At 41.0% G+C, this 25,525-nt stretch overlaps 2 protein-coding genes across 3 annotated transcripts; both read left to right on the top strand.

Annotated features, from left to right (window-relative positions):
* The first annotated feature begins 11,858 nt into the window (after positions 1–11,858).
* On the top strand, positions 11,859–13,980 carry lye (lymphocyte antigen-6, epidermis). The gene is made up of 3 exons (XM_023975648.2): positions 11,859–11,974; positions 12,717–12,827; positions 13,408–13,980. The coding sequence occupies exons 1-3, from the start codon at positions 11,920–11,922 to the stop codon at positions 13,614–13,616; spliced, it is 375 nt and encodes a 124-aa protein (XP_023831416.1). The 5' UTR covers positions 11,859–11,919; the 3' UTR covers positions 13,617–13,980.
* A 1,317-nt stretch (positions 13,981–15,297) lies between these two features.
* Positions 15,298–23,062, top strand: LOC111956127 (chloride intracellular channel protein 1-like). Of its 2 annotated transcripts, XM_070436332.1 has the most exons (8): positions 15,336–15,388; positions 15,696–15,774; positions 16,195–16,278; positions 17,101–17,210; positions 18,103–18,228; positions 18,552–18,658; positions 21,734–21,915; positions 22,542–23,062. In XM_070436332.1, the coding sequence occupies exons 4-8, from the start codon at positions 17,155–17,157 to the stop codon at positions 22,701–22,703; spliced, it is 633 nt and encodes a 210-aa protein (XP_070292433.1). In that variant the 5' UTR covers positions 15,336–15,388; positions 15,696–15,774; positions 16,195–16,278; positions 17,101–17,154; the 3' UTR covers positions 22,704–23,062. The 2 variants fall into 2 exon arrangements, with proteins under 2 accessions (XP_023832337.1, XP_070292433.1); XM_023976569.2 differs by lacking the exon at positions 16,195–16,278 and having other exon boundaries at positions 15,298–15,388.
* The last annotated feature ends 2,463 nt before the right edge of the window (positions 23,063–25,525 follow it).

The following is a 25,525-nucleotide window of genomic DNA, read 5'->3' as shown; positions in this document are numbered from 1 at the left end:
AAACTGACAATTTAAATTTATCATAGACTGCAAGTAGCTAAAAGCTTGAAAGGTAATAGTAACAACATACTAAAAAGCCTTCACAAAACAAGTTTTCTAAACTGTATTAGAGATAATATCAAAAGTAATGTTCAAGCGCATTGTTATAGGTTGGGAAATACAACAGAAAAGCAAATGTAAACCAAGACAGAAAAAAACGCAAACTACCCATCCCCTACTGTCAATCACCACATTCTTATCGGCAGACTCAATAGCCTTGGTTTCTCAAATGACTGCCTCGCCTGGTTCACCAACTACTTCTCAGACAGAGTTCAGTGTGTCAAATCGGAGGGCCTGCAGTCTCTATGGGGGTGCCACAGGGTTCAATTCTCGGGCCGACTATTTTCTCTGTATACATCAATGATGTAGCTTTTGCTGCTGGTGATTCTCTGATCCACCTCTACGCAGATGACACCATTCTGTATACTTCTGGCCCTTCTCTGGACACTGTTTTAACAAACCTCCAGACGAGCTTCAATGCCATACAACTCTCCTTCCGTGCAAATGCAAGTAAAACTAAATGCATGCTCTTCAACCGATCGCTGCCCGCAGCTGCCCGCTTATCTAGCATCACTACTCTGGGCAGTTCTGGCATAGAATATGTGGACAACTACAAATACCTAGGTGTCTGGTTAGACTGTAAACTCTCCTTCCAGACTCACACATTAAGTATCTCCAATCCAAATTTAAATCTAGAATCAGCTTCCTATTTCGCAACAAAACATCCTTCACTCATGCTGCCAAACGTACCCTTGTAAAACTGACTATCCCACTGATCCTTGACTTCGGCAGTGCCATTTACAAAATAGCCTCCAACACTCTACTCAGCAAATTGGATGCAGTCTATCACAGTGCCATCCGTTTTGTCACCAAAGCCCCATATACTACCCACCACTGCGACCTGTATGCTCTCGTTGGCTGGCCCTCACTTCATATTCGTCGCCAAACCCACTGGCTCCAGGTCATCTATAAGTCTTTGCTAGGTAAAGCCCCGCCTTATATCAGCTCACTGGTTACCATAGCAGCACCCACCAGTAGCACGCGCTCCAGCATGTATATTTCACTGGTCAACCCCAAAGCCAACTCCTCGTTTGGCCGCCTTTCCTTCCAGTTCTCTGCTGCCAATAACTGGAACGAATTGCAAAAATCACTGAAGCTGGAGACTCATATCTCCCTCACTAACTTTAAGCACCAGCTGTCAGAGCAGCTTACAGATCATTGCACCTGTACATAGCCCATCTGTAAATAGCCCACCCAACTAACTCATCCCCATATTGTTATTTATTTATTTTGCTCCTTTGCACGCCAGTATCTCTACTTGCACATTCATCTTCTGCACATCTACCACTCCAGTGTTTAATTGATAAATTGTAATTATTTCGCCACTATGGCCTATTTATTGCCTTACCTCCCTAATCTTACTTCATTTGCACAAACACTGTATATAGACTTTTCTATTGTGTTATTGACTGTACGTTTGTTTATCCCATGTGTAACTCTGTGTTGTTGTATGTGTCGAATTGCTATGCTTTATCTTGGCCAGGNAACTATGATTAAGAAAGCTTCAGGTAGTTTAAGCCAGGTGCATAGATAATGTAAATCTAAGTTACAATTAAATACTAAACAGTACGTAAGTCTCATGAGTCGTAATTCTAAGAAGCCTTTAAGGATACTACAATCCCAATTAGAAGCAACGATTACCAGCTGCCTCTAATTGGGAACCCTACAAAACACCAACATAGAAATATTGAACTAGAACACCCCCTAGTCACYCCCTGACCTACTACACCATAGAGAACCAAGGGCTCTCTATGGTCAGGGCGTGACATATAGCCCATATAAAGGAAGAGAAGCTTAGGCCTTACCCCAGAGAGATAGAGATATGCCGGTGGCATGTTACGACACCGACATGCATTTCTTTATGTCAGATGGCTACTGCATCTGACAGATATACTGTAGACGTACAGAAGGAGGCTATTTAGTTAATTTTCAATCCAAATATTTTGCTTAAAGGTAAGCATTATATTGTTAGATTAAAGGAGTAAGTCTGATAGGCCTGAAACAGTTTTCCCCGCCTCGAGTCAGTTGGAGCGCCTGGGCGCACTGCCTTTATATCATAGACCTGCAGTAGCTAAAGCTTAATAATAGTAACACCATACTAAACCTTCACAAACGTTTCTAAACTGTATTAGGATAATATCAAAAGTAAGTCAAGCCATTGTTTATAGGGAAAATACAAGCAGAAAAGCAAATGTAAACCAGAGAAAAAACGCYCTACCCTCCCCTGTGCCCCTCCCCAAAAACAACAAAACCTCCCCAGAGCAAAAAAAAKCTCCCCTATTTTGGACCACTCCTCCCCACAGTAAATTTCGATCTGTCCCTAACAGTGGTAAACTTGCCTGGTATTGGATGCACAGTGAGGAAGATGGTTTGGGAGGCAAAGAAAAATCCAAGGGCCAAAGTTGCGTAACCCTGGTTCTATGAGAATATGAGTGGGTTACAAGTATCCAATCACACAGTGTCTCTTGGAGACAGCCAGGTTGAGTGGTGAATGAGTTGAGCCCCTCTCCTCAATAAAGGGAGTCCCTAGCCTAAGTGAAATTTTGTTGGACCCTCCTCTTGACAGCAAATCTAATTATTTTAGTTTTAAAGCAAGTTTGCTACAATTCTACACATTTTGACGGAGAGAACATTTTGAAATTGTATAACTKATTTCATGCAATTCTACCAGTTTTGCCATGGGGAGGAGAGAAAAATTAGCAGTTTTACATTTAATTTCATTCAATTCAACACATTTTGACAAAGGGTGGAGGGAAATGCTTACAGTTTCTAATATGATATCTTAACGAGAGTGACTAACAAAATCAATGGGGGCCCTAGATTGCCGGATAGACTAATTTACCAATCTAAAACAATTTAGCTGATATGGGCTCATTGAGTGACTGACTGACTGACATAACAACAGAAAAATTGCTGATGAACAAGCAAATTTCGAAATTGCACCGTGTGTATGTACGCACCCCGCTAACTAGCTAGCCATTTCACATTGGTTACATGTATTCTACTATTCTAACTCTCAACACCCCGACTGAGTTTCAAAAGTATTATTAGAATAATTTTGTATTTATAATTTTGGGGGTAAAATTGATCCGCGGGCTTACAAAAGGGGGCACTTGCCCATCCCTGATCCAAGTAAATGCGCGAATCGCGTACTGGACAAATGGTGGAGATGCCTTAGAAGTGAAGGGCGGCGGGTGGAATGCCATAAGGTGAAACAAACGTAATTGCCGCTGACCTAACACGGAACCCAAACCGGCTGCGTGCGTGCGCCATCGTGCATAAATGTATTTTGCCCCCCCCGCACCAAACGCGATCACGACACGCAGGTTAAAATATCAAAACAAACTCTGAACCAATTATATTAATTTGGGGACAGGTCGAAAAGCATTAAACATTTATGGCAATTTAGCTAGGTAGCTTGCACTTGCTAGCTAATWTGTCCTATTTAGCTAGCTTGCTGTTGCTAGCTAATTTGTCCTGGGATATAAACATTGAGTTGTTATTTTACCTSAAATGCACAAGGTCCTGTACTCCACCAATTACTAAGCCATTAGGAAGGCCACCAAAAATTCTGAAATTTCCATCCCCAACTACAACATTTTCCYCCAAGATAGACCTGCCAAAGGGGGTGGAGTTGCAATCTACTGCAGAGACAGCCTGCAGWGTTCTGTCATGCTATCCAGGTCTGTGCCCAAACAGTTCGAGCTTCTAATTTTAAAAATCCACCTTTCCAGAAATAAGTTCTCACTATTGCCGCTTGTTATAGACCCCCCTCAGCCCCCAGCTGTGCCCTGGACACCATATGTGAATTAATCTCCCCCCATTTATCTTCAGAGTTTGTACTGTTAGGCGACCTAAACTGGGATATGCTTAACACCCCGGCCGTCCTACAATCTAAGCTAGATGCCCTCAATCTCACACAAATTATCATGGAACCTACCAGGTACAACCCTAAATCCATAAACACGGGCACCCTTATAGATATCAACCTGAACCAACCTGCCCCTCCTAAATACACCTTTGCTGTCGTCTTCAACCAGGACTCAAGCGATCACTGCCTCATTGCCTGCGTCGTATTGGTGTGCGGGTCAAACAAACCACCGACCTGCATCAACTGTCAAACGCTCCCTAAAACACCTTGAGCGAGCAGGCCTTCTAATCAACACTGGCCCGGTATCCCTGGAAGGATATTGACCTCATTCCCGTCAGTAGAGGAATGCCTGGTTATTCTTTAAAGTGCTTTCCTCACCATCTTAATGCTGTCCCCCGTTCAAAAAATGTAGACACTAAGAACAAGATAATACTCTTGGTTCACCCCAGACCTGACTGCCCTTGACCAGCACAAAAACATCCTGTGGCATACCTGCATTAGCATCGAATAGCCCCGCGATATGCAACTTTTCCAGGGAAGTTAGGAACAATATACACAGGCTGTTAGGAAAGCAAAGGCTAGCTTTTTCAAACAGAAATTTGCATCCTGTAGCACAAACTCCAAAAGTTCTGGGACACTGTAAAGTCCATGGAGAATAAGAGCACCTCCTCCCAGCTGCCCACTGCCACTGAGGATAGGAAACACTGCACACCAATAGCATCTACGATAATGAGAATTTCAATAAGCGTTTTTCTACGGCTGGCCATGCTTTCCACCTGGCTACCCCTACCCCCGGTCAACAGCTCTGCACCCCCCCCCCCAAGCAACTTTCCAAGCCTCCCCATTTTCTCCTTCATCAATCCAGACAGCTGATGTTCTGAAAGAGCTGAAAAAATCTGGACCTCTACAAATCAGCTGGCTAGACAATCTGGACCCTCTCTTTCTAAAATTATCCGCACACATTGTTGCGCAACCCTATTACTAGTCTGTGCAACTTCTTTCGTAATCGTCTGAGATTCCCAAAGATTGAAAGCTCCCGTGGTCATCTCCTCTTCAAAGGGGGAGACACTCTAGACCCAAACTGTTAAGACCTATATAATCCTACTCTGCTTTTCAAGGTCTTTGAAAGCCCTATGGCTGCAAGCCCGACGCCGGTACATTAGCCTATGACAACATCCAGCTCAAAGTGCAGGGCGCGAAATTCAAAAATTATTTTTTTTAAATATTTAACTTCCACACATTAACAAGTCCAATACAGCATTTGAAAGATAAACATCTTGTGAATCCAGCCCAACAATGTCTGATTTTTAAAATTTTTACAGAGAAAACACCACAATAATTTATGTAGTTTCAACCACCAAAATAAAAAAGAGGACAGACATTTTCACAGCAACCAAGTAGGATGCAAGGTAGCATGCACAAGCCACAACCTAACTAACGCTAGAACCAACCCTAAATAACCTAGAAAAACCCCTCAGATGACAGTCCTAATAACATGTTACACAATAAATCTATGTTTTTGTTCAAAAAAAATGTGCAATATTTTAAGCCTATAAAAATCAGTTTTACATTTACTGGTATCATAGCACAGTCAGAAATCGCACGGGAGTAGCCAGAGAAAATACAGACTACCAAACGTTAACACCCAATTAACACCAATCATAAAACATTTCAGAAAAATATATGGTGGATAGAAATGAAAGACAAATATCTTGTGAATACGCCAATAATTTCCGATTTTTAAAATGTTTTACAACGCGAAAACACCACATATATTTATGTTAGCTCACCACCAAATACAAAAGACAAGACAGACATTTTCCAGCAGCAAACGGTAGCATGAGTAGGCATGCACAAAGCTAACCTAACAACCTAGAACCAACCTAAAACCTAGAAAAAACTTCCCTCAGATGACAGTCCCTATAGACATGTTACACAATAAATCTAATGTTTTGTTCGAAAAATAGTTGCATATTTTACGCCCTATAAATCAGTTTTTAACATTACTGCTACCATCATGCACCATCATAGCTACAGTCAGAAATCGGCCAACGGGAAAGTAGCAGAGAAAAATACAGACACCAACCGTCCAACACCTAAATTACTCATCAAATGAAAACATTTCAGAAAAATATATGTTGGATAGCTAATGAAAGACAAAGATTTGTGAATACAGCCAATATTCCGATTTTTGAGTGTTTTTACAGCGAAAAACAACAATATATCGTTATATTAGCTTACCTAGCAATAGCTAACACACAGCAGCATTGATTCTAGTCAAACGGTAGCGATAGCACAGTTCGACAGATATATGAAATATTATCCCCAAATTGGGTCCTTATCTTTGTGATCTTCCATCAGAATGTTCTCCAAGGGTCCTTTGTTCAGAACGTCTTTATTTGGATCCAGAACGAAACTATTCCCTCTTGAATTAAGCAAGCACATCTGGGCCGTGCGTGTCTAACCGCTCCCTTTCTGAACAAATTCTTGCGACGCATCCACGTATAAAGTCCAAGATAAATTCAAATTAATATAATTAAACTATATGAAAAAAACATACTTTAGGATGATATTGTGGACATGTATTCAAATAAAATCGAAGCCGAGAATCAATATTCACCTATAACACGGTTTTCCAGGAGGCGCACTCCCAAGATCCAACTTCGCGCCTTCCAAAAAAAAAATTTATGGCGCACTTCTCACCAAGAGGTTGTATTTCAATCCCAGAACGAGATACATTCAAGTCATTTCTGCTCTCATCTTCCGCATGACACCCAGGGGAAGGTTATGACGTGTTTCACAGTCCAAGTGACATGCCCTTTTATAGACAAGCTCTTGAAGAGAAGACAATTCGCTTTTGGAAATTCTCAACTTCGGATAGGAAATTGGTCCCTGTAAAAAGAGTTCTGGTTTCACCTTGAGAAATAATTCAAACGTTTTAGAAACTGAGAGATTTTTCCATCCAAATAGTAATAATAATAATGCATATTGTAACAGAGCAAGAATTGAGTACGAGGCCGTTTGAAAATGGGCACCTCTTTCCAGTTATTACAATACGCCCCATGCTAGCCATAAACAAGTTAACAAACAGATCACCGACCATTTCGAATGCACCGTACCTTCTCCGCTATGCAATCTGATTTCCGAGCTGGTCATGGGTGCACCTCAGCCACGCTCAAGGTCCTAAACATATCATGACCGCCATCAATAAAAGAACAATCTGTGCACCGTATTCATGACCTGGCCAATGCTTTAACTCTGTCAATCACCACATTCTTATCGGCAGACTCAATAGCCTTGGTTTCTCAAATGACTGCCCTCGCCTGGTTCACCAAACTACTCTCAGACAGAGTTCAGTGTGTCAAATCGGAGGCCTGCAGTCTCTATGGGTGCCACAGGTTCAATTCTCGGCCGACTATTTTCTCTGTATACATCAATGATGTAGCTTTTGCTGCTGGTGATTCTCGATCCACCGCTCTACGCAGATGAGACACATTCTGCCCCCTTCTCTGGACACTGTTTAAAAACCTCCAGACGAGCTTTAATGCCATAAACTCCTCCTCGTGCAAATGCAAGTAAAAACTAAATGCATGCTCTTCAAACTCCGATCGCTGCCCGCAGCTGCCACGCTTATCTAGCATCAACTACTCTGGGCAGTTCTGCATAGAATATGTGGACAACTACAAATACCTAGTGTCTCGTAGACTGTAAACTCTCCTTCCAGACTCACACATTAAGATCTCCAATCCAAAATTTAAATCTAGAATCAGCTTCCTATTTCGCAACAAAACATCCTTCACTCATGCATACCCTTGTAAAAACTGACTATCCCACTGATCCTTGACTTCGGCGTGCTCATTTACAAATAGCCTCCAACACTCTACTCAGCAAATTGGATGCAGTCTATCACAGTGCCATCCTTTTGTCACCAAAAGCCCATATACTACCCCACACTGCACCTGTATGCTCTCGTTGGCTGCCCTCACTTCATATTCGTCGCCAAACCCACTGGCTCCAGGTCATCTATAAGTCTTTGCTAGGTAAAGCCCCGCCTTATCATCAGCTCCAACTGGTCACCATAGAGCACCCACCAGTAGCACGCGCTCCAGCAGTATATTTCACTGGTCATCCCCAAAGCCAAACTCCTCGTATTGCCGCCTTTCCTTCCAGTTCTCTGCTGCCAATAACTGGAACGAATTGCAAAAATCACTGAAGCTGAGACTCATATCTCCCCTCACTAACTTTAGCACCAAGCTGTCAAGCAGCTTACAGATCATTGCACCTGTACAAGCCCATCTGTAAATAGCCCACCCAACTAACCCATCCCCCATATTGTTATTTATTTTATCTTTTGCACGCCAGTATCTCTACTTGCACATTCATTCTTCTGCACATCTACCACTCCCAGTGTTTAATGCTAAATTGTAATTATTTCGCCACTATGGCCTATTTATTGCCTTACCTCCCTAATCTTACTTCATTTGCACAAACACTGTTATATAGACATTTCTATTGTGTTATGACTGTACGTTTTTTATCCCATGTGTAACTTCTGTGTTGTTGTATGTGTCGAATTGCTATGCTTTATCTTGGCCAGGATGCAGTTGTAAATGAGAACTTGTTCTCAACTGGCCTAACTGGTTAAATAAAGGTTAAATTAAAAAGAATAGGCCAATGGCAGCTACGGCTACAGGCTGCATTTTGGATACACATGTTGTAGTGGGGTGCATATCTTTCTGTTATTATATAAAGCCATGGTTGTTGATGTGTATGGCTAAATTTCAGATGCATTTTTGTAATGAATAGTGTGTGGAAATTTAACAAATTGACACACAGTAGTAGGACCAATCTACCTCATGTTATTAGAGCTCTAAAGCAAGACTAGTTGTTTCTTGTTTCTTGTTTCTCTTGTTATCTTGTTTCTCATGGTCTGAGAGTCTTTAGGTGTCTTTTGGCAAACTCCAAGCGGGCTGTCATGTGCCTTGTACTGAGGAGTGGCTTCCGTCTGGCCACTCTACCATAAAGGCCTGTTTGGTGGAGTGCTGCAGAGATAGTTGTCCTTCTGGAAGGTTCTCCCATCTCCACAGAAGAACTCTAGAGCTCTGTCAGAGTGACCATCAGGATCTTGGTCACCTCCCTGGCCATGGCCCTTCTCCCCCGATTGGTCAGTTTGGCGGGCGGCCAGCTCTAGGAAGAGTCTTGGTGGTTCCAAACTTCTTTAATTTAAGAAAGATGGAGGCCACTGTGTTGTTGGGGACCTTCAATGCTGCAGAAACGTTTTGGTACCCTTCCCCAGATCTGTGCATCAACACAATTCTGTCTTGGAGCTCTGCGGAAAATTCCTTTGACCTCATGGCTTGGTTTTTGCTCTGACTTGCACAGMCAACTGTGGGACCTTATATAGACAGGAGTGTGCCTTTCCAAATCATGTCCAATCAATTTAATTTACCACAGGTGGACTCCAATCAAGTTGTAGAAATATCTCAAGGATGATCAATMGAAATAGGATGTACCCGAGCTCAATTTCGAGTCTCATAGCAAAGGGTCTGAATACTTATGTAAATAAGGTATTTCTCTTTTTAATTTTTACTAAATACGCAACAATTTCTAAAAAKCTTTTTTCGCTTTGTCATTATGGGGAATTGTGTGTAGATTGATGATTTAAAAAAATATTTAAMCKATTTTAGAATAAGGCTGTAACGTAACAAAATGTGGAAAAGGTAAAGGGGTCTGAATACTTTCCGAAGGCACTGTACATCACAAGAAAGAGAAGAACGATAACTTAATTTTGATGGGTGTGCATTTTTTGTAGAATTGAAAAAAGTAATAATTGAATGCAGTTGAAACGTTTACAAATTATGCNGAGAAGAACGATAACTTAATTTTGATGGGTGTGCATTTTTTGTAGAATTGAAAAAAGTAATAATTGAATGCAGTTGAAACGTTTACAAATTATGCGCTGAAATGAAAGCAACTTCCGTGGATGTAGAAATAGATTAGTGGAGGCTGGTGGTAGTAGCTATAGGAGGACGGGCTCATTGTAATGGCTGGAATGGAATTATTGGAACGGAGTCAAACATGGTTTCCTTATTTGTGTGATAGCGTTCCATTCATTCCATTCCATCCATTACAATGAGCAAGTTTTTGGTGGTTGCAGCCCTGTTCCACCCCTTTATGTATTAATCTGTATTAATATATGCAAAATAACCCCGTGTATTTATGCAAATGAGGCACATATAACTTTATTTTAAAACAAAATAAAATACATGATACCATTAGAAAATGTATATATGAGTGCATTCTAAGAAAGAAAAAAAGTGAAATTTGACAATAAATTGAATTCCTCAATTTCCACCCAAATCCCTGAACTCCATTATTTTGTCTGTGCCAGTCAAATGTTTTATGTGCTATAATTCAGTCAATATCTGATGGATAAAAAAACAAAAAAAAACACATTTGGAGTATCTTCATCCATTGTCCAACTGTTGGATTCATTAGAATTGTTTTAAAAACCTTTTAACAATTTTTGACTACCGTTACTAGTGATTGTACATAAAAGCATCATGATGACAGCAATCTTATTTGTTTCCCTCCTTCTCACCATCTTTCTCTCATTCCATCTCACACCAGAGTCCCTGACTTGCAACACCAGATCGCCAGCCTTTGTCTGTTTGGTTCAACTACAACATGTAGCACCTCCAAGCCCAACTGCTACAGCAGACAAGCAGGTACTAAACAGGTTTCATCCAAGTAGAAAGCTACAATAAAAATCAAAAAAGTAATTCTTAGCTTATTTTAGTGTCATTTTTTGATAAATACTGTGTCATTTCTCAGTTAACCTAGCAATTTGTGTACTGTTAAATAAAGTGCTACCCAAACAAAAAATACCTGTATTTACAATTGCTCCTGTTCTATTCCTTCTTCATTTAGTGTTCAACATCAGTAGCATCCTGAGCATCACGCGCAAGGGCTGCATGGCCACAGCTTCCTGTAACACCACATTCACTGCTAGCATTAGGAGCCGGCTACACCATCTCACAAACCTGCTGCAGCACCAACCTGAGCAACGTGGCAGGCTGCAGGAGCCATCCAACTAACTCTCACCGTGGCCCTTGGTGCCACCCTGGTGGCCATCTGGCCTTCGCCTTGACAAACTATTCACAATAAGGACACCTCCTCCATAGGTTTCCATTGAAGGGTGTTATTGTAGGTTGTAGTTCTTACATACACAATGTATTGAAAATGGTTTATTCTGGAAAAGACTACAATGTTTATTCAGGCTAGTTTCACTAAGCTTTAGTTCCAAGTACCAATTCAAACTGGTTTTACTTCTAGGGCCTAGAATACACAACGTCCTACTACAGCATCGGTATGAACAGTTAATCAATGTATGCACTTTACTGTATTTACATTTGGAACACGTCTGAGTGACTATTCACTTTTTAGTGGAATAATTTCTTCTCAACCATGTCACTATTAATTATCATCATCATACGTCGTGAGTTTCCCCATTGAGTATGTACCCCTGTACTCTTTTACAAAGATAACCTTTCTATGTATCCCATGTGRAATAAATAATCATACTAAATACACTTTCAAAAAAATCTGCTACTACGAGACACTACATGATGTATTTTTGTGTGTGTGAAAGGATTGAACAGATAATCAAACAAAGATGTTCAATTAAATCCACTTTTTGACTGAGCAATCCAATGTGATGTAAATGATAAGATACTGTCTGCATTCCAGACTTCTTTTCAGGCAAATGTCCTCTTAGCACCCTCATGGAAGGCATTAAAACCTGCTCTACTTCATTCTAGTCTCCATCTGCATCACACCTTTAGCAGGAAACTGGACATTTCCCCATTCTTTCCAGTCTCTATAAAGTGAGTACATTCTGCGATTAGGCCTCCTATTGACAACAACAAACACTACCCTCCTACAAGAAGATGAAGAGTAATATTTTGATTGCGCTGACTGTCCTGGTGGTCTTCATAGCAGTGGGTAAGTCACATCAGCTTCATCTGTTCCTATGGCAATATTCAAAGACAGATACAGTAATAGGTTGTGATTTGATTAGTTCAGGTTTTTCGTAAATTCTGTACTAGGTACCTTTTATTTTCTAAGGCTATAAAGTTGTAATATGATGTGGTGGTAGACATCCGTGGGATGCATGTCACATATTCTGTATCCAACAAAGGAGTTTGAAGAACCTGAGAGTGCTTTCTATTGTTTTAGTCTGATTACCAGTAAAAATGATGGATATTTTCCATGGGTACCGAGAACGTTCTTATACTGTATGACAAGTTTATTCTCCTGTGGTAGCAGCACCTTCACTAATAAGAGGATATTGACTCTATTGTAATGACTGAACCACATTTAATTGGCAAACTTGTAGATAAGAGAAGCCACTAAACACACTTCTAGTTTCAGGGCTGCGCTGTGTGTACAACATCAATTTACACAGTATACAACCGACCACTCATTTTCATGTATATACCTAATACCTATACATACTGTGAATGTCTAAACATGTACGTTTCAGCTTTTTATTGTGAATTGCTGAGTGAGTTATAGGTATGACGTCAACCTGTCTTCTTTCATTCTTCCACCTGATGCCACTCATGACGTTCAGTCAGGTTCTCCTATCTACCTACTGTATCATTGTTTGTGTCGTATTGTATTGTATTGTGTTGAACTGCACATGATTCATCAACTTCTCTTGCCTCTCCTCCATGTTCCACAGCCCAGTCCTTGACCTGTAAGCAGTGCAGTGTGGGGATCTTTGGGACATGTTTCCTTCCCACAAACATGGTGTGTGACAACTCCACTCTCAACTGCTTCACCGGAGAAGCAAGTAAGGAAACCTGTACACAAAAACTTGTGAATGTGCAATGAATTAGCATTCACTGGGTGTACAAAACATTAGGAACACCTTCATAATATTGAGTTGCACCCACTTTTGCCCTCAGGACAGCCTCAATTCGTTGGGGCATGGACTCTACAAGGTGTCGAAAGCCTTCCAAAGGGATGCTGGCCCATGTTGACTCTAATGCTTCCCACAGTTGTGTCAAGTTGGCTGGATGTCCTTTGGGTGGTAGACCATTCTTGATACACACTTGAAACTGTRGAGCATGAAAAATCCAGCAGCGTTGCAGTTCTTGACACACTCAAACTAGTGTGCCTGGCACCTACTACCATACCCTGTTAAAAGGCACTTAAATCTTTTGTCTTGCCCTCTAAATGGCACACATAACACAATCCATGTCTCAAATGTATCAGTGCAACTGAGTCCTCCCCTTCATCTACACTGATTGAAGTGGATTTAACAAGTGACATGAATAAGGGATCATAGCTTTCACCTGGATTCACCTGGRCAGTCTGTGTCATGGAAAGAGGTGTTCCTAATGTTTTGTCCAACATCTCATTCCATCTAGATTTCAATGCCACTGGGGCTCTGAAACTCCACACCCGTGGTTGTCTGGACACAGACCTGTGTGGCAAGACCTTCACTGCAACCATCATTGGTGCTGGTATCACGAGCAGCTTCTCATGCTGCCAGACAGACCTGTGTAACGGGGCCAGCTCCGTCCAGGTCTCTGTGACTGTAGCCCTCAGCGCCGCCCTGATGGCCTGGGGCGTTTAGACTGGATATCCGGTGACAAAAAATGACTTCTGTTCACAGTATTGTTTAAACCTGTTACACTTCTGTTCACACTGTTTAAACCTGTTCCACACTGTTTAAACAGGTTTCAGACTACTTTGTCTCCATCCTCTATTAACTAGGTTTGGCACCGTGAGCTCAGAATTGTTTTTAAACTCCTCATCTACTTTAYTAACATTTATCAACTGAATAATACTTGCAACTATGATATGCAACAACTTGAAGTGCCTTTACACTACTCTACTGAACACATATACCAATGCTGTAATATTATTCTGAATAATAAATTCATTAAGTCGTGTCACAAAACGGAAATAAAAGGAGCTGTTTTTCATTGTTGACACAATAGTGTCGTCTACACTTTTATATTCAGACATTTTATTGAGAATGTACTGTTTGGTCAAAATGCTGAAACAATAATGGATGTTTGCATGATAATAAGTTGAACAAATACTGCTTTAGTTTGGAGGCTGCCAATCTGTCAAACATAAGAAACTGTAACTGAGCAAATGGTCAAATAAATAAAAGACAAACTTATGAAACATCTAGGGTTGGGCTATGGGTAAGGGTAAGGGTTGAGCCAGTGTGTGGACATCAAGCTAGTGTCAGTGTGCATCATTTGGGTGTCTATTCACATTAGCCTACGTTAATGTGTCTTGTACAGTAGGAGATTCCACCCTGACACCATTAGCAGCTTTGGCAGCCAAACTCAGCTGGCAGACAGGCTGATGGAATCTTTCTCCACCCTGTTTCCCTACAACTCACTTTCAAACCAATAGCGCCATCAAGTGCATGAGAGAGACGACAGCACATTGATGAATCCACGACTAGGCCCGATGCTGTCAAATGTCCAGAAAATAGTACTTCATTCAGATGACTGGTGGGTTTGATTTCGGATTCAGTGGGGTTCTACCATAACCAAACACCTACATATAAATGTTTCATTATGAGCACCTCTCATTGATCTCAAAGGCAAGATTTAAACACAGCATCTGTTTCCCCTGAGGAATGTAATGTTATGTACACATCATGTGATAACAAGGGTATTATATATAGTAGCTTGTGTTTTATACCCTTCTGGCGCAGAGCATATAAACATGAATAAACCCACCTAATTGTCATGATATCACAATATTCCAGGAAATTGAATTCGTCAAATATGAAAATATGTAGATAATTGTCTACCTACATAARGACACATTTCAGAAAAGGAATACACCAGAACACCTGATTAAGTGTCACACAACACTTRCAAAGGTCTGTTACATAAGCTTATCACTGACGCTTGAGTGCCTGACCCGATGAGCAGACAACCGACATTTAAATATGTTCATGTACAGTAAGTAGGCTGCATTACAAGATGAAACGACTCAATATCGCGGTCTGCCGGCCTTTGGGCTAGTACAGGTGCAATTCCTTCCACGTTGTGTAGGCTTATTTTTTTTTATTTCATAAGCCAAATTGCATAGATGTCCTACTATAGACAAATTGTCGGGGAAATGTAATTACACCTTCCCTTCTTAGCCCCTCTCTTTTCCACGTCTCTCTCGCGTWCACACACAATCGGCGGAGTTCAGTTGCGTCGGCTAGGTTAACAACGGAGTATTAAACATCACTTGTTGCTAGTTGAGTATTGGCTTGTACGGGGACCTTCCACCACCAGGAAATGGAGGAATGAGCGTGTAGCMAGCAACACAGAGGGAGGGGAAACTGACAAGACGTTTACTGCAAGTCCCACACATAACGTGAGCGAGGTAAGGAAATGATACATTTGTTACAATTTAGACTACYTTCTTACTCAACAAAATCTCTTGGAAGGTTGCTATTAAGTCATAACGGTTTACAGTAAGACCGTATTTTCTGATGCTTGTTTGTATTCGTTTATATAAGCTACAGAATATGTCTGTCATAGCAGATAGTGCGGCCAAGCCCTTGGTTGACATCGGTTTTCTGTTTATTATTGAAATTAACCTAATAGGCCTATAAAAAAAAATGTGTGTAAGACTGCACATTGACAGGTGTRTCCCCTCCCAAAACTAAACTGCCCTGCGTCACCTTTAGGTCTTCCAGTTCCAGCGGCAACACTTGAAACAAAAAGATGAGTGACGAAGATAGACTTCAAGTTGAACTTTTTGTTAAGGTAAYCTCAAAATCCATTCTGCTCTGATATGCATAATCATATCTTGGACACGTTACTTTGTAAACAATGCGCCATTACATTACGCTATCAACATGTCACTATGTGGTAGTCTACGGTGTCATCTATTTTACTGAAACATCATAATAGCCCAAGCATTTCTAAAACAAGATTACCTATCGGTGAGAAGGTTGTCACTAGTTGTCACTGGTCCTTCGCGGAATTTGTTCGAAGACGGAATGCCTAGAGAAGGCCTAATGGCTTTCATAGCAGGCAATAGCCTATATTTAATAAGATAGAATTACATTGGGCTATTTATTAACAGAAACTATGCTTATTGATGTACTCCATTTGGCACTTCAGTTGAATGGCCAGAAAATGTACGAATCTTATTAAATGTACATTAATACATATGCCATATAGGCTCCTTAAATCTATATTTAGTAAACTGGCCAGAGCAGCCCAGGTGTCACGGCTGTTGAATGAAGAGGACCAAGGTGCAGCGTGGTGAGCGTACATATTCCTTTATTTCATATGACGCCGACAAAAACAATAAACAATCCAAAACAACCGTGAAGCTAAATGCTATAGTGCCAACAAACAAAGACAGGTGGGGAAAAGGGCTACCTAAGTATGGTTCTCAATCAGAGACAACGATAGACAGCTGTCCTTGATTGAGAACCCTACCCGGCCAAAACATAGAAATACAAATAATAGAACTAAAGAACATAGAATCCCCACCCCAAATCACACCCTGACCAAATCAAATAGAGACATAAAAAGGCTCGCAAAGGTCAGGGCGTGACACCAGGGGTGTGGTCATTCTGAGGAAATTATCCAATATAAAAATAGTGAATATTGTTTCCTGCTTTCATGGTCCATGACCTATAATGATTTCTCTGTGAATATGTAGATGTGTAGTTTTTTTTTTTTCATGTATGAAAGATGTCCTTGTGGTAGCAGCTTAAAATGCTGACTTCTTGTCCATTTTCTCACCATTCAAATTTCAAGAGACCCACAGGCCCTACTCTTTCACACATTGCATTGTATATTTGACTAAAACAGTTTAATTCCTCCTATGAAAACATTTAAACTACACACATTATTGTCACTTCCATTCTCACTCACCTTACATGTTACATCTAAGCTATGTACAATTCCAAATCATTTTGCTTATGTAGGCAACTTTATAGTGTTGCCCATATTTATGTTTAGAATTAATCTAGAACCATGTGATCCCTGTTTGACTTCCCCTATCGATCTTCGGTAGTATATGATCTTCTTGTTCGGATGAATGACCATAATATAAGGACTTCTATCCCATTCTAGGCAGGCAGTGATGGCCAGAGCATTGGCAACTGTCCATTCTCCCAGCGTCTCTTCATGGTGCTGTGGCTTAAAGGAGTCACTTTCAACGTCACCACCGTGGACATGAAGAGGTCTAATACCTATCAATCTGTATTTCTATTACATATACATTTCTATTACATTTGCACATGTCTAAGCTACTATCTGTCTTTATACACCATCTTGTACCCATGTAAACTCATTTCTACACTAAACAAAAATATAAACGAAACATGTAACATGTTGGTTCCATGTTTCATGAGCTAAAATAAAAAAATCGGGGAATGTTCCATAAAAAGCTTATTTTCTTTAACATTTTATGCACAAATTTGCTTACATCCCTGATAAGGAGCATTTCTCCTTTGCCAATATAATCCATCCACCTGACTGGTGTGGCATATCAAGAAGCTGATTGAACAACATGATCATTACACAGGTGCACCTTGTGATGGGGGGCTGAGGAGTATTTCTGACTGCAATAAAACCCTTTTGTGGGGAGAAACTCATTCTGATTGGCTGGGCCTGGCTCCCCAGGGGGTGGCTGCACRGCTGCCCAGTCATGTGAAATCCACAGATTAGGGCCTAATGAATTTATTTAATTTGACTGATTTCCTTATATGAACTGTAACTCAGTAAAATCTTTGAAATTGTTGCATGTTGCGTTTTATATTTTTGTTCAGTATAGTAGGACTTAACCCTTTTTTTGTCACAAACGTATGAATTTTTCACATACGCTCATATGTCTCCACCTTCTACCTCTTTCTCACTCCCTCTAATTCTGTCATTGTTTCAAATCAAATCCAATTTTATTTGTCACACTCGCCGAATACAACAGGTGTAGACCTTACAGTGAAATGCTTACTTACAAGCCCTTAACCGACAATGCAGTTTTAAGAAAAATACAACAAAAAATAAGAAATAAAAGTAACAAATAATTAAAGAGCATTCCTGTTTCTTCCTCTGTCATTTTCTGTCTCTTGATAGGAAACCAGACATCCTTAAGGACCTGGCCCCTGGCGCTCAGCCCCCCTTCCTGCTCTACGGGACGGAGGTGAAAACCGACACCAACAAGATAGAAGAGTTCCTGGAGGAGAACCTGTCCCCTCCAAAGTAATCACTCCTTCCATCATTTTATCCTTCTATCCATCCTCTGATCATACCACCAGACAGTTATGTTGCTACTTGTATCAAGCAACGTTTCATACCCTTCCAGGTCTATGTTACATGTGCCATTGTTGTGTTGAAGAATCATTTGTATCTGTTGTTTGCCTCTGTAGAGTATGTTGTTCGTTTATGTACTGTACTTGCATGAAGGCTTTTGATACTTTATGTATTTAACATTCGTTTTTTATGTTCCTCTCGGAAGACAATATGTTTTCTTCGTGATACCTAACTGACTGAAATGTTTTGTGCCTCCGCCACCCCCTCAACAGGTACCCACGCCTGGCATCCAGGAGCCCTGAGTCTAACACAGCCGGCCTAGACGTGTTCTCCAAGTTCTCAGCCTACATCAAGAATTCAAACCCCCAGCTCCATGACCGTGAGTGACAATGTCAAATCAGGATGAACTGAGCCCGACCCTTCATGTGCAACAACATTGTTGCATGCTAGCAAGCACTAGGGCCGGGACGATACCAGTACCACGATGCTCGTTAGTATTGTGGCAAGGGAACAAAACACGAAGCAGATGTAACTTCTTTAGGAAAACAACCCTAATGTTGGAAACAAACGTCATTATGTTGTCATCGAGAGTCACATTTATTTATTTTCCAAGCGATAGCACACAATGTTTTATATACCGTACATCAGGTTTTTAAATGACCAAAGAGTTTGGCCTGCTTCGTGTTTTCATTTTTTTCATGGATTTTCTTTTGCAATACTGGTATCATCACAAGCACCTGCAAGAAGCTCCCACAATCTGTCTCTGTTTTCCAAAAACAGCAGGGAATGTCTTTGTTAATGGCATTATGCCCTGAACTTGGCGTCTCTGAGCTTGGCGTCTCTTCACAAAGCGGTCGCATGTTGTACCCTCTACTCAGATCATCAATTGTCACGTGCAAAGATTCAAAAGGACATTTTAAATGACTCTAGGTTCAACAATTTACAACTGTGCCTCAAGTCCTTTAAACCATGTTTTTTGTTTTTATTCAAATAATGCTGTAATGATATTAGCATACAGGGCATTTGGAAAGTATTCAGACCCCTTGACTTTTTCCACATTTTGTTACGTTACTGCCTTATTCTAAAATGTATTGAATTGTTTTTTCCCCTCATCAATCTACGCACAATTCCCCATAATGACAAAGCAAAAACAGATTTTAAAAAATCTGAAAAATGTAAGTATTTCATTTACATTAGTATTCAGATTCTTTACTCCGTACTTTATTGATGCACCTTTGGCAGCGATATCAGCCTCAAGTCTTCTTGGGTATGACGCTACAAGCTTGGCACACCTGTATTTGGGGAGTTTCTCCCATTCCTCTCTGCATATCCTCTCAAAACTGTCAGGTTGGATGGTAAGCGTTGCTGCACAGCTATTTTCAGGTCTCTCCAGAGATGTTCCATCGGGTTCAAGTCCGGGCTCTGGCTGAGTCACTCAAGACATGCAGAGACTTGTCCCGAAGCCACTCCTGCGTTGTCTTGGCTGTGTGCTTAGGGTCATTGTCCTGATGTAAGGTGAACCTTCGCCCCAGTCTGAGGTCCTGAGCGCTCTGGAGCAGGTTTTCATCAATGTTCTCTCTGTACTTTGCTCGTTCATCTTGCCCTCAATCCTGACTAGTCTCCCAGTCCCTGCCGTTGGTAAACATCCCACAGCATGCTTCACCGCAGGTATGTTGCCAGGTTTCCTCCAGATGTGATGCTTGGCATTCAGGCCAAAGAGTTCAATCTTTGTTTCATCAGGCCAGAGAATCTCCAAGTGGGCTGTCATGTGCCTTTTATTGAGGAGTGGCTTCCGTCTGGCCACTCTACCATAAAGTTCTGATTGGTGAAGTGATGCAGAGATGGTTGTCCTTCTGGAAGGTTCTCCCATCTCCACAGAGGAACTCTGGCGTTCTGTCAGAGTGACCATCAGGTTCTTGGTGACCTCCATGACCAAAGCCCTTCTCCCCAGATTTCTCAGTTTGGCCGAGCYGCCAGCTCTAGGAAGAATCTTTGTGGTTCAAAACTTCGTCCATTTAAGAATGATGGAAGCCACTGTGTTCTTGGGGACTGTCAATGCTGCAGAAATTATTTGGTACCCTTCCCCAGATCTATGCCTCGACATAATCCTGTCTCGGAGCTCTACGGACAATTCCTTCGACCTCATGACTTGGTTTTTGTTCTGACATGCACTGTCAACTGTGGGACCTTATATAGACAGGTGTGTGCCTTTCCAAATCATATCCAAACAATTGAATTTCCCACAGGCGGACTCAAATCAAGTTGTAGAAGCATCTCAAGGATGATCAATGGAAACAGGATGCACCTGAGCTCAATTTCGAGTCTCATAAAAAAGGGTCTGAATACTTATGTAAATAAGGTATTTCTGTTTTTTATTTTTAATACATTTGCAAATATTTATAAAAACCTGTTTTTGCTTGGTCATTATGGGGTATTGTTTATAGATTGARGAGGAACATTTTTCATTTATAAACTGGGTTGTTCACCCATGAATGCTGATTGGCTGTGGTATATCAGACCGTATACCACGGGTATGACAAAACATTTATTTTTACTGCTCTAATTACATTGGTAACCAGTTTATAATAGCAATAAGACACCTCAGGGTGTCACGCCCTGACCTTAGTTATCTATGTTTTCTTTATTATTTTGGTTAGGTCAGGGTGTGACGAGGGTGGGTATGCTTGTTTTGCATTGTCTATGGTTTTTGTATGTCATGGGGTGTTTGTAAGCCTAGGCATAAGTAGGTCTATGGTGGCCTGAATTGGTTCCCAATCAGAGGCAGCTGTTTATTGTTGTCTCTGATTGGGGATCATATTTAGGTTGCCATTTTCCCTTGGGTATTTGTGTGTTCTTATTCTATGTGTAGTTACCTGTCTGCACTAGCCATATTAGCTTCACGGTTCGTTTTGTTATTTTGTTCGTTTTGTTCAGTGTTCATTCTTTAAATAAAGAAAAATGTATGATTATCACGCTGCGCCTTGGTCTCCTCCCTACGACGGCATGACACAGGAGTTTTGTGGTATATGGCCAATATACCACGGCTAAGGGCTGTGTCCAGGCACTCCGCGATGCGTCGTGCCCAAGAACAGCCATTAGCCATTGTATATTGGCCATATACCACACCCCCTTGTGCCTTATTGCTTAATTAATCAATTTTAGAATAAGGCTGTAACGTAACAAAATGTAGATAAAGTGAAGGGGTCTGAATACTTTCCGAATGCACAATAGAAATATAATTACTATTCTATATATAAGAGTCATATTGTTTCATGGTGCAGCACATTCAATTCCTTCTTTCAGAGGTTTGTTTCAGTCTAATCACAGGGAGCTCAATGAAGGCTTTACTTGCGTGATACTACTGAGGAGCTTTATCTTTGATCGTACTACAGTTTATGTACGTGTTTCAGTCTTAATCAATGTGTTGTACTTTGTGTGTTCTCTGCATGGTCAGACCTAGAGAAAGGCTTGCTCAAGGCCCTGAAGAAGCTAGACGACTACCTTGGCTCCCCACTTCCTGACGAGATTGACGAGAATAGCGCTGATGATGTCACTTCCTCCTCCCGTCCCTTCCTGGATGGGCAGGTCCTCACTCTGGCCGACTGCAACTTGCTTCCCAAGCTGAACATTGTCAAGGTAATCCTTTGTTTTAAGCCCTGCTTGTGGCCTAGCGTGAGGTCTATAATCAAATCAGTATTAATTGGGGTTGGTGGACCACTTGTTTGCTAAATGTTCCCAAATGTACAGTAGTAACTTKAGTGAAAACTGCAAAGTAAGATCACAAGGACATATTCACAATAGTGTTCAGGGAGATCCAATGGGCTCTTTTGATCATTATTGTCTGMACTACAAATGCACAATTATATTTATTGGCTATAACTGTTACTTTTTTTGTCTTAACTTTTTTGTATGTTACTTTTTGTGGGGTTATTATACGTGTATTCAGAATCAGAATCACCTTTATTCACCAAATACATTTGCATGTATAGGAATTTGACTCAGTGAAATGGTGCTGCCACAATAAACAGAATATACAGACGGACAATAATCAGAATATACAGACTAAATATATTGACGCAGAATTTACACACTGAAGCTAAAAGCTAAAAAGTACAGATGACACTATGAACACTATAAGCAACATTAGAACTATGCATGTAGAGATGTATGAATCAAAACTGTTTTACAGGATGATGTGCAATGGGGGAAATAACTCTCCCTTTCTTCTTCTCTTTTTCTCTGTCTCTCTGTCCAACCCGAAGGTGGTGTGTCTGAAGTATCGCARTTTCTCCATCCCTAAGTCTCTCTCCAACCTGTGGCGGTACCTGGACGCTGCGTACGCCCGCGAGGAGTTCTCCTCTACCTGCCCCAACGACACAGAGATACACATCGCCTACTCAGCCGTGGCTAAAGCACTTAAGTAGGAGGACAAGGGGATTCCATCAGTCACACACAACAGCAAATACACCCATACCTGTTCAGATATCCTAGACACACTCACCTACCTACGCAGACACTGTACATGTGGCAGCATACACACGCCCCAATGCACTCACACATACAGGCACTCTCTCAGACACACGCACACCATTCCAACAGCCTTTCTTGAGAGCAGGAAATCAATATCACTGTAAGATCAAGTTGAAAATGTTGCATTGGCCACTTAAGAGTTTGTGAAACTCTCTGAGGCTTATAGTTTATGGTTCTCTTTTTGTCACGTGCCACATCCACTCTTAATGCTGTATATTCAGGGGCAATTACACACAGTTAAAGTTCTATACACYMGKAGTAGGTTACATAGGTTACATAGCATCCAACTGAAGGTATCCAACAGTGGTCTGTTCAGTCTCTATGATTAATTCTGCACTGCATACATTGCCACATTACACCCTATTAGTTTCTATCTCTCGGCCAAGCCATAAAAAACTGTTCCTGTTGTGATTACACACAGACACGCATATCTAGACCAGTTTAACTGCTAGCTGCAGTTGAAAGAGAGAGGTTAGTTATAGGCGTGTCGACAATTATACATTATTACAGACATATTATTACACTGTTGATATATTGTTCAGGGCAAACAGCCGCTAACAGGGTGGATGACATGGTCAGTTTGAACCAGTCATTTTATACATGCTAAATGGTCAGAAGTTAGGCTCAGGGAACAGGAAAGCAGGTCTTGGGCCAATTGTAGTACATTGGGGCACACTATACAGAGGTGTTTCTCAGCACACATTTATCCACACAGAAAACGATTTCAACAGACCTCGGCTTCTCCTTTCTCCGGCTTGTAGCGCCGTGAAGGGTTTATCAAGCTTATGTCCCCATTGTAAGGCTCTTTTGCTAGTACATCAAATTGTATTTGTCACATGCGCTGAATACAACAGGTGTAGTAGATCTTACAGTAAAATGCTTACTTACAAGCCCTTAACCAACAATGTCGTTTTAAGAAAATGCCTAAAAAAAAGTAACAAATAATTAAAGAGCGGCAGTAAAATAACAATTGCGAGGCTATATACAGGGGGTAATTAAAAGTGAAGGATATTTTTGATACAATAAAAAAAAAAATGTTGCAGAGCAGGTGAGTTACTCCAGACGAAGTAATATGGCTATTGTTGCTGCTTTAGGTGAACTTTAGGTTATTGAAGAAGAACTTGACTCTGTATGGCCTTGAGGCACCGAGCCAGTTCAGTCATGTTTCACTGTAATCTGAGGGTAAACTACAGGATGTAATTCAGGCGTGCACACACCTCCACGCATGACTAAACCATAAACGCCACATTCATTAAAAAAATGGAGACGTTCATTGCATAGATAACTGAAACTGAAATCTCCCGAGGGGAGAATGCTACGGGATTGTGCATTTGTACTCTTTGATATGGTTAATGACAATGAAAGACTCAATTAAACTTGAAAAAATAAAAGAGTTTGAACCTTTAGTGAGCCAAACAAAGGGTTTTACTTCAGGTCTATTGAGCTGGGTGTTGTTCAGGTTGTTTAAATCGACAACACCTTTGAACCTACTACCGTCCTGTGCTTTGTAGTGCACACTTTGAAGTCTTACGTTTTACAGTGACTTGAAATTCAGTCCCCTGAGAAAGAACTGGAAATATTTGTTTGGGTTCTATACAATCCATGTCAGCGTATCAAGCTCAGCGTGATTGAAATTTAAAGGCAATGTTCCCGCTTTAAAGGAGATTGTATACTGTTGCATATGTCGCTCAATTGGAAATGAGCTTTCTATAGTGCAATCTTCAGCGGTACAGATTGAATAGAGCCCTCAGACTGACTGATAGATGGTGCAGTCTCATGGTACTGACTTAAGTGGATCAGCTTAAAACAGCCTTGTTTTAAGCTGATCCAATTTGAGTGTACAAAACCTTTGTGTACAAAACATTAGGAACACATGCTCTTTCCATGACATAGACTGACCAGGTGAATCCAGGTGAAAGCTACGATCTCGTATTGATGTCACATGTTAAATCCACTTCAGTCAGTGTAGACAAAGGGGAGGAGACAGGTTAAAGAAGGATTGGAGACAATTGAGACGTGAAGCGCGGTTACAAGCACAAAATAATATGATTATTGTGGATAGTCAGATTAATATAATAGTTTGTTTAAAACATTTACATGCTTTGCAAGAATAACAATTTCCTTAATGATCCTGTTTACATGGACACATCTGAAATCAGGCTACCTGATGGGACTTTTGATAAATGCAGAAAATAGCCAATCAAAATAAACGCTCTACCACAGTGACCGTGTTATTTTTGAGAAGACTATTTGATTCTGAGTTCGGACACAAAGTTTGTATGTGAAAACTATTTCTAAGATGCATACTTTCAGTTTATTCAAACTCACTTCACTTGCGTATAAGATGGAGGCTGGCACTACCAGTGTTACAGCTTTGGCTCATGCTGGCACAAGCTTAGACCAAATACACCGCTAATCATTTGAAAGATTGCTCAGAAAAKCAGTTGTTTTAATCGGCGTATGCTTACTTTGATTTTGACCTTACGCCGATTAGGATAACCAGAGTAAGGTGTTTACATGAATGAATGAATGGGCAAGACAAAAGATGTAAGTGCCTTTGAACGGGTATGGTAGTAGGTGCCTGGTGGACCGGTTTGAGTGTGTCAAAGTAAGTTCCCCGCCCACTCAGCCTACTAGCTTCCCGCCCACTCAGCCTACTAGCTCCCCGCCCACTCAGCCTACTAGCTCCCCGCCCACTCAGCCTACTAGCTCCCCG

The sequence above is a fragment of the Salvelinus sp. IW2-2015 genome, linkage group LG31, assembly GCF_002910315.2.
Source record: "Salvelinus sp. IW2-2015 linkage group LG31, ASM291031v2, whole genome shotgun sequence".
NCBI classification, from domain to species: Eukaryota; Metazoa; Chordata; class Actinopteri; order Salmoniformes; family Salmonidae; genus Salvelinus; species Salvelinus sp. IW2-2015.
The sequence above is the reverse complement of the archived record's forward strand: the minus strand, read 5'-3'. Positions and strand labels throughout refer to the sequence as shown.